This window comes from Limulus polyphemus, unplaced genomic scaffold (assembly GCF_000517525.1).
Source record: "Limulus polyphemus unplaced genomic scaffold, Limulus_polyphemus-2.1.2 Scaffold5711, whole genome shotgun sequence".
NCBI classification, from domain to species: domain Eukaryota; kingdom Metazoa; phylum Arthropoda; class Merostomata; order Xiphosura; family Limulidae; genus Limulus; species Limulus polyphemus.
Window position 1 is genome coordinate 2,095 of NW_013671321.1, and position 9,782 is coordinate 11,876.

At 31.3% G+C, this 9,782-nt stretch overlaps 1 protein-coding gene across 1 annotated transcript in view; it reads right to left on the minus strand.

Moving 5' to 3' along the window:
• Positions 1-761: 761 nt before the first annotated feature.
• LOC106472895 (DNA damage-binding protein 2-like) overlaps positions 762-9,782 on the minus strand; it is a gene marked incomplete at its 3' end in the record, with an annotated part of 23,605 nt that continues 14,584 nt past the window's right edge. Inside the window, exons 3-8 of the mRNA XM_013933565.2 lie at positions 8,774-8,919; positions 8,054-8,165; positions 7,513-7,563; positions 3,954-4,074; positions 2,515-2,657; positions 762-917 (exon numbers count right to left, since the gene is read on the minus strand). Coding sequence (XP_013789019.1) covers positions 762-917; positions 2,515-2,657; positions 3,954-4,074; positions 7,513-7,563; positions 8,054-8,165; positions 8,774-8,919 — 729 coding nt within the window. The remainder of the gene's footprint in view (positions 918-2,514; positions 2,658-3,953; positions 4,075-7,512; positions 7,564-8,053; positions 8,166-8,773; positions 8,920-9,782) is intronic.

Here is a 9,782-nt window from a genome sequence, read left to right on the forward strand (position 1 = left end):
TCTTAAACTTATTTTTCTTAAAACATAGAACAGTAAATACAGAAGTAAAGCAAACAATTATCTCTTCTAGCTATGCCTTAAGAAATTTTGCACATAGAGGATGTGAAATGAAATAACTTTTTTAGGTTTTATATATACATTTGAAATAATCAAAAAATCATAAATTACTATATCAATACCATACATTGCAGTCTTTGATCAAACTCTTTGCATCGAGTGTTAACAGGATTCTTTCTTGGCTCACAAATACTGCTTTAAAGAGATATAATTTGATTAGCTAGAAATAATTAATATACCATAGTTTCTGTTTGACTATAAAGACAACACTAGAGACACTTGCCGAGATCCACTTTCTCTCCAGTAACATAATTAAAAGCAAGTTCTAGTTATGTTACATGTGGAGCTAAGCACATCTTGCATAAGCCTCTCAATAAACGACTTCTCACTGAGGTACCTCTACCTTTATATGAACACAATCTGACTACTGAGCCTCCAGATGTGCTAATTTGCACTAATTGTTTCAAAAAAAAAAAGAGTCCTTTAATGATTTTAAGCTGAAATTTTAACTCTAAAAGTTACAAAAAGTTCTTGGTCTACCTAACAGTGTATATATTAATATAATGACTTTTAGCTTTGAAGTATGGGTCATGTCCATTCAGTTAGAAAACTAATTACTGTGTTCTCATCTTACAAATCCAACTCTATCAGTGTTATCACAGAGAAACAATTCACACAACTAATCACAGCACACCAATACTTACAGAAACTATTCCAGGAACTTCACTATTGTGCAGCCGAAAGAGTAAAGTTCCACTGTGCCCATCAAAAAGATCAATGGACCGTTTATCTTCAGCACAGAACCCTTCATCTGGATACCTACCAACAACCACAATGTCTTCTAGTGGATGCCAACAAGCCTAGAAGAAGTGAAAACAAAACACTGCTAAGTATCCTTGAGTTGAAGCATAAATGTATCCAGTAATGTTAGATCAATGAGTAACAAACTTAACAATGAGTACCAATTTTTAATGGACAACAAGACATAATATTAAATACAAAAACTATCATCATAAAGTATATTATGAGAGATCTAGATCTTTTGTCCATATTAAATGTTACTGGCCTTACCTCTCTGGTTTGTATTTATTGCTATTGGCCCCACCTCTTTGGAATGTATTTGTTGGCACAGACTTCATCTATTTGGTCTGTATTTAGTGATGTTGGTCCCACCTCTTTGCATGTATTTTATAATAATGACTCCACATTTCTAGTTTTTGTTTACTGGAGGCTCAACATTTTTGGCCCATTATACTGGTATTGACTTTAGTTTTCTGGTCTATATTTACTTATCTTGACTCCACTTTTTTTACTTGTATCTACTGGTACTTGCTCCAGTTATTTGGCATGTTTACTGTTACTGACTATCATTGCAAACTCATAATCAAAGAGAATGCTGTAAAAGGTAGTACTTTTAGGTAATGAAAAACATTAAGAATGTTAATAATTTCAGATATTAATATATTTAGTAATAACGAATTGCTGCAACAAATCACATTTATAATAAAATTAATATTAAAATCCATTTGAATTCTTCATCTTTACATAACAATATAAATCAAAACAGATGATCACTGGAAACAGTGATCTTCTGGGATTAATTCTTAAGTCCATTTAAAATAGTTTCTCCTCTAGTTCTCCGATGAGTTTTAATATTCAATACTTCTTCAGGTGCAATCCTGTTTTTGGTAGCTCATAAATATGGAACTTTGTTTGGAGCTATATTTTTGAGTTAAATAGATACCTCATAAGCAGAGAACTTCATTAAGAGATTTTTTTGAGACACATAGCTATTTTCTCCTTGATGATGATGATGTTATGCTTCAATGCTTCATTCATCCTGAGTTCTTCTGAGATACACATGACCATCTTAGATTTCTGATGATGCTTAACACTTCATTGTTGTCAAGTTTGTCTTGGGGTACATGGCCATCGTAACTTTTTAGTGATGATCAAACTTTCATTACTCCCTAGCTTACTTCCCTAACATACACATAGGTTAGTAATTCTCTAAAGTTTCAATAATACCATTAACCCTTAAGTTATTCAGATTCACCAAACAATAGTAAAAATGACAAAGTCGGCCAGTGAAATGTTATCAAGGTACTAGATATTCATCATGATGTTTTCAAACTGCTAGATACTAAAGACAAGAGATATGCAGGCACGATGTTATGAAACTGCTAGATACTAAAGACAAGTGATGTGTAGGCATTATGATATTATCAGAATACTGGATACCCTTATAGGCACCATGATGTTACTGGAGTATTAAATGCATGATAAAACACTACTGGCTTGAAAGTTACATGTATATTCAATACTTTGTAAGATTTTAGACTTTATATAACTGCACTTTAAGTAATACAAGAAACATCCAACCACTTGTAACTTGAATTGATGAAAAAAGGAAGAAGGGAGGAACAAATTTTCCCCAACACGTTTTTTCTTTCTTACCTTTATGGGTGTTAAATGTTGGAACTGACGATGAGGGTGAGCAATAACCTGTTCTAGTTCCCAAAGTGGGCCAGAGTACACCCGTAATTGACTGTGTTGGTCAGTTGTTAAAAGAGAACTGCCATTGGCTAAGCTAAAGTATGCTGAAAGAACAAAACTCTTTAGAGCAATCATCTCCACACAAGGCATACTAAAAACTGTATTTAATTTAAAGAAGAACTGTGTTTCTTCCAAACAAAATATCATATTAAATGCTTTTGTTTTTCTTTTTACTACAAAAATTATAGAAGTTCTAGTGTAAAAATTTCAAAAAGAACATCAATTATAAAAAAAAACTCTATATCTTGTTTTAAGTGATAATTTACGTGTTTTTGTCAATTTTCCAATATACACACATCTAATCCTAGAGCTCCCAAACCCCTTGGACCAGCCATTAGACAGCTTTGGTATGAGAATATATAATAATAAAAGGGTGTGTATGTTAGCCTGTGACCACTATAGCTCCAAGAGAAAAGAAACTAGAAACCTGAAATTTTGCATGCATACTAAGTGGACCCTGATGGTGTGTAACTAGGTGCTATTACTTATCCATGTGCATGCATCTTTTTATGAGACAAGCTAGCAAAAAGCCACACAGAAAAGAACTGTGACCACCATAACTCCAAGAGCAAAGAAACTTGAAACTTTGTACCTATAATTAAGTGGACCCTAAGGGTGTGCACCTGGATATTATTACTTATCTTATCCACACATGTATGCATCTTTTTAATGAGGCAAGCTAGCTAAATACTACATAGAAAAGAAGTGGTTCCTTATATTACAATATACTAAGTGGCCCTTGAGGGTGTGCATCTGGATATTATTAGTTATCTTGTTTACGTGTATACACACATGCACATCTTTTTAATGAGGTAAGCTAGCAAAAAAATCACATAGAAAAGAAGTGTTTTATGTTTCTGTGAAATAAAAATGTTTAAAATATTTTTTCGACTGTTCTTCTCTGCTAAAATAGGTTCAGAATATACACACTGACATAGTCATCTACAATATATCAACCTAATAACCTGGGCAAGCCAGGTACTTTTGCTAGTTTCAAAATACAGGCAAAGATGACTATTCTCAATGGTCCCTTACACATCCGTGCCAATTTTCATGTACAAGAAAGCAACCAATCCCAAGATCCTTAAAAAAACATATAAGATTCAAATTTTTTTAAAATCTGAATTCAGAAACTTGTTTTGAAGAATTCCTTGTCTGTTGATTTCTAAATAATTCAGGACTGTCAAGTATAAGAACTCTTAATTTTCAGTTCCCCTCATAATACATTAAAATCTTTTTCATTATATGCTGTGAGGATGAGGGCCAACACATGTATAGGTTAAAACTGAGAGCTACTATATATAGATTTTCACTCACTAATGTCTAAGCTTAATTCTCACCTGAATTTACTGCCTTCTCGTGAGGAAATGTGAATAATGCACTTTTTCTGTCTTTTATCATGCGTAGATCCCAAAGCTTGACAGTATTATCAATGGATGCAGTTACAAGTAGTCTATAGGTCTAGTTAGAGTTTATGACAGATAAGACAAGGACTGTCACAAATTGCTTCAATATTTATTGCAGGTCTGGTTAGACAAAAAGAAAGTCCATTCTTCAAAGATATCCCACACTGAATTTTGCCCAAAAGATTCAGATCTTTAGTTCTTATGTAGATCTTGTTAGAATATTTTAAACTAGGATTGCTATGACTTGCTTCAATATTCCTGTAGGTCTGGGTAGGGTATGGTAAAAAAAAAAGGACTATTATGAGTTTTTATGCATGCAATCCTAGTTTAAAATATTCTAACAAGATCTACATAAGAAGTAAAGCAATTCAAGACATTCCTTGTTTAAATAATTAACATAATCCACCCAGACATACAGAAATACTGAGTTTTATATTGCAAAAAATCAAAAACAGGGTTTCATCCTCCCACGTGTGTACGAAACAAACATCCACATACCTTACCCACACCTTGGGTTTTATCAATGCTGCACAAGTTTCAACCTCAAACACGAAAATGTCCACTAACAAAGGTGATAAGGATAACCCCATAGACAAACCTTTATTCTGTTTGTAAGTATTAGTTACTACTTTAAAATAACTATTTGTTACACACAATCTTGTTAAATTCATAATATCATGTACTTCTAACCATGAAAAAATCTTACAAGCTAGTAATAAAGTTTCAAATAAACTTCACATTACTTCTACAGGTACATTTGTAAATATTGATACTACATCAAAAAGAAACTAGTCTATCACTTTCTATTATGTGCATATTCTTAACCTTTGTACAAATTCAGATGAATTCTTAACTGTGTATGTATACGACTTTTTTAAAAACAATGGGGAGGAACTGTACTCCGATTTTATGTACCTTAGGGAGTGCATAAAACCTAGGTAAATTAAACTGAGACGATATAAGATTTCTTTGGCCATTAACTGGTAAAATGCTGCAGGTTTTCACAACTGTTTTTACTTTATGTATTACATTTGTAGGATTTTTCTTGATTTCAATATAAGAAATATCATTTAAAAGTTGTTTAATGTTATCATTATACACAATTTTATCTAATATGACAATCTGCCCACCTTCATCTGATTTAGAAATAACAATGTTCGTATTATATTTAATAGCACGAAGTTCATTAATTTCATGATTATAAAAGTTTCTTTTAGTGTTTCTGGTATCAGAAGTTAAAATTTTTGCCACTGATGTTCTAACAGTATCCTTTACAATATTATCATTAACTTTCAGTTTTTTAAACTAGTCTCTGCAGCCACTATTAAATCATCTTTCACTGACCTACTGAATTTTAATTTGTTCTGTTGTAATAATTTCCTTTGACACATTTATTATTTTTGGGTTGTTTAACAATTTAGTGTACTTCTCATTTAGTACAACATTATTCATTTTTAAATTATTTTTTGAATTTTTATCATTCTTAATTAAGTTAATCAATTTCTTACTCAAAGTTTTCTTATGTTTCAATCTTACCTTTTCCCACTTCCACCAACTAGATGCTTCAAACTTATTCCACACCAAACACTGTATATTCCTAGCTAATTTTAAATGCACATAGTATAATTTAGCTTCGGTTTTTGCAATTTCACTCCTCTTTTATAATACTTCTAAGAATTTTAAATTGAGTTTGTTTTATAATAAATATTACCCTAATGCTTTTTAAGTTACATTTAACTTTAATACTTTTTCGCGAATTTTAAACATATTATTGATTGGGATAATGTAAAAATTCTTAAACAGTTAGCAGAAAAAGATGAATTAAATATAAGAGAATCTTTAGAAAATTTAAAAACAAAATGAATTTAAATAGAGATTTAGGCCCAGGAGTTACCGAAATAAGTTTTTGGAAACTATTGTTGTAAATGGCTCCATTGTACATATATGCCAATTACACAGGTACCTTAGGTTTATAAGCATTATTTTGTGTACTTATTGATGGATTCTCCTGTAGATGGTGGAAATATTTACACCAAAACATGTAGAGTTTTAAGTTTCTTTTAACTTGTATATTTTCAATCTTTACAAATAAATGATTGTGCAAGTAAAAAAACGTTGATTTTCGTTTTATTATTTTACTTAAGATTTTTGCACAAGAGCTGTCTGTTTTACGTATTGAGTTAAAATATATGCTGAATCTTTCAACCTGTGAACATCGAAACATTAGTACTACGCACAAACACTTTCGAGCTCTGTTTAATATTTTGATTAAATCTAAAGATGCATTCTCTATTAAAATCACTTTTGAAGCAAACAATTGGTGCTGCCACATAGTTTTCAGGAATATAAGTAACAAAAATGTATAAAATTTGCACCACATTATCATATCTCAAACTACAGTAATGAGCTTGATTACCCTTGGAAAATGCTGTCCACTACAAAATTCACCAATTCTCATCTACTGATGCCTCTGACCTGGCTTTCTCTTCATTTATTCCATCAACAGATAATTTTGATGGAAAGGACAGACAAATAAACACATTACTACAACCAACTCTCATCACATTCTGATAAACTTACTAAAGCAACATTTGTTATTAATAATGAATCACAACAAGAGATATTTGAAATTTTAGTATTCTATAAAAAGGAGTATCCAATAACCTTGAATGTTTATCTATACACGTAAAGCATAAAACTCTGTGTGTCTCTCTGTTTGTCCATTATCTAACTACTCTGAGGTCACTGAGCCAATCTCAACCAAACTTTGTGGGATGATAGTTTGGAATAAGGGGCATGTTAATGGGGGTCATAATCCCCTGTTCCCTCTATTATTGATGTTATTGAGTATTTATTATCTTTGACGTAAGTTAATGTTAATTACATTCATAGATGGCACTACATCCTCACATAAAAAAAAAAATAATATATATATATATATATCAAATTTTCTATAAAACACCATACACACACACAAACATATTATATATCTGAAAGAGTGTACTAGCACTCTATATTGAGAAATGCAATGAAAAAATGGCCACCACTATTGCAATAAAGTCAGCTGAAGTTTCTATTTCAACAATCACCATACGGCTTATATGAAGAGCAGTTTCTAAGTTATACCCACTTCCTACTTTGACTCATGACCTTTCAACTTTGGCCCATAAGACACTCCTGTGGCTGAAACACTGTGGAAGAACATTAAGAGCCGGATATTGAAAGCTGGTAACAGAAAGCATCCCTACTGCCACTACTTTGGCTGCTACTTCTTCCTAAAAAAAATCACTGATCATCGCACAGTGTATACCATGTTTTAAGTATATATATATTGGGTTCTTAAAACTCATACAAAACTTTTGATGAGGTAATAATGAATACTGTAACAATATGTTTTGTTAGAAATAAATTGTGAAAATTATAATTTGTGTTCTTTATCATAGCATCCACCTCACATTTTATTAAGTTCATAACTCAGACAAAGGACAAGTACCTCAGCTTGTCTTATATAAATAACATCTTCATATAAATGACTGCTAATATCCTGTAAAAAAAATGACCACACAGTCACTTTGGATATTAGTGTGTTATATGACGGAAATCTTAATATAACAATCACCTAAATTAGTATCTTACATGATAATTAGGCATATAGCAGAAATAAACATACAGGGAAAAAATTTTAGTTGATTATGATATTACTAAATATATTTATTGTAGAACATGAAAAACAATATATTCACAGTACATAAAACAAAGAAAAAGCAACATATAATTTGGCAAAAGATAATTTGTTTCAGGGAAACAAAATCCCATAGCAGATGAAATTATCAGATTACAAAATCTCTTTGATGTAAGTGTCAAAGGAGTAAGACAGCAAAATCTAAAGTAAAAAAAAAGATGAGAAACAAAGTATGTGTACTTATAAGTAAATTGAAATTTTTGCAACATGTACAAATTTAAGTATAATTTTAAATTTCTCCAATGTAAAACATAATATACAGTCTTCCATATATGGAAAAAACAAAAATCTATGTGTAACCTACCATGTTTCCATTAGTATCGAGAAGATATAGACACCCAGAAGTATCACCTACTGCTATAAGCTTCTTTGATTGTAGAACATCAAGGGATGTAAACCACTTTCTAGAAAGGGTGAGAACATGTTACACATCAACTTTTAGAAAATAATTCATCGATTCACTTAATTAGTTTTACAAGTGTTCTAGTGCAATTAACAATATTCTTACAAGCTTATGACTTTTTAGTTGATTTATGTGAATTCTGCCCATACAGACACAAAAGTAAACATTTTCTCACTTGCCTACCAACCCACAACTACAAATTAGCTCCACACAAATAATTCATAATGCACTTCAAATGAATAATTTGTATCACATGATAAGGGAGAGAAGTGTCACCTATACATTAGTTCATAGTGTGTTCTTTAACATTTGACGATCAACTTCAATATATATACAACATTTATATCTTATCCTCCCAACCTCTATGATAAACCAGAAAAGGGACATATTGTATTGAGAAAGTTTCTACCTACCATTTCTGATATTGTTTGATGAAAGACTTACAACTAAATGAAATATACACTGGACTGGAAATATATGGACTGCCTATTGCATTGACATTCAGGGCAGAAAGTTTCCAATTCATTACAGTCTTCTCTGCATAAAGTTTTCCTTAAACAAGAAATTAACTATTGTTTTCATAGAAAATGTATACACTTATCTACTTACTCCCATGTAAAGGTGTCTAGAAAAATCTTGCTGTTTTTTCCATGAAAATCTTGACGCATCACTCGACCCGTGATGGAAGCTGTGAAAATGAAGTTAGGGTTTTCTACATCAAACTTCATAGCACATACTGACCCACCAGGTCCGACCTGTGGAGTTCAAAGGTTTAAATTAGAAGAGATGAAAGACAGATCTAACGGTTCATTTAATTAAAACTTCTGGGAATACAAAGCTCATTATATATATATATGTTGTATGCATGCAACATCAGAGCTAGCTATTTCTGTATGTATACATTATCAAACATAGCTACTTCTTTATGTATACATCAAACCTAGCTGTATAGTTACATACACATCAGACCTGGTTGTTTATGTACAAAACATCAAACCTAGTTGTTTCTTTATGTATACACTATCAGAACTAGCTACAGATATTGACAAGCTAGAATATAAAATAAGAAGGTCTTATCTTTTCTATTTTCTAAGATATTGCTCACGTAAGAAATCAAACACAGTGGAACTCTGCCCACCTCTTTCCATTTTTGGAAATGCTCCCTTATATACACTTACTTCTATATATGTCATGAATAACCAATCAGAATCTCAGAATGTCACCCCTAATGGCTTTCTCAGCATTTCTAACGTTCCTTCTGCCATTTCTTTTTTTTTGAACCAAGATTTCAAGGTGGTAGGTTGTGTCTTTAGTCTGCTCGAAATTTCATATTTTTTAGACCCAAATAAAGCTCAGTTACTAAACTTGTTAAATTACAGTAGAATTCTATAGTATTGATGTAGTAATTTATGATTTTTTAGTTATTCAAATGTATATATAAAACCTAAAAAAATATATTTTGTTTTATATCCTGCATATGCATAACTTTAAAGGCTTAGCAGCCTACGTTAAGCAGCAACTGAGTACAAAGGATCATAACTAGAAGAGATAATTGTTTGCTTTACTTCTTTCTTTACTGTTCTATGTTTTAAGGAAAATAAATTTAAGAACTTATTTC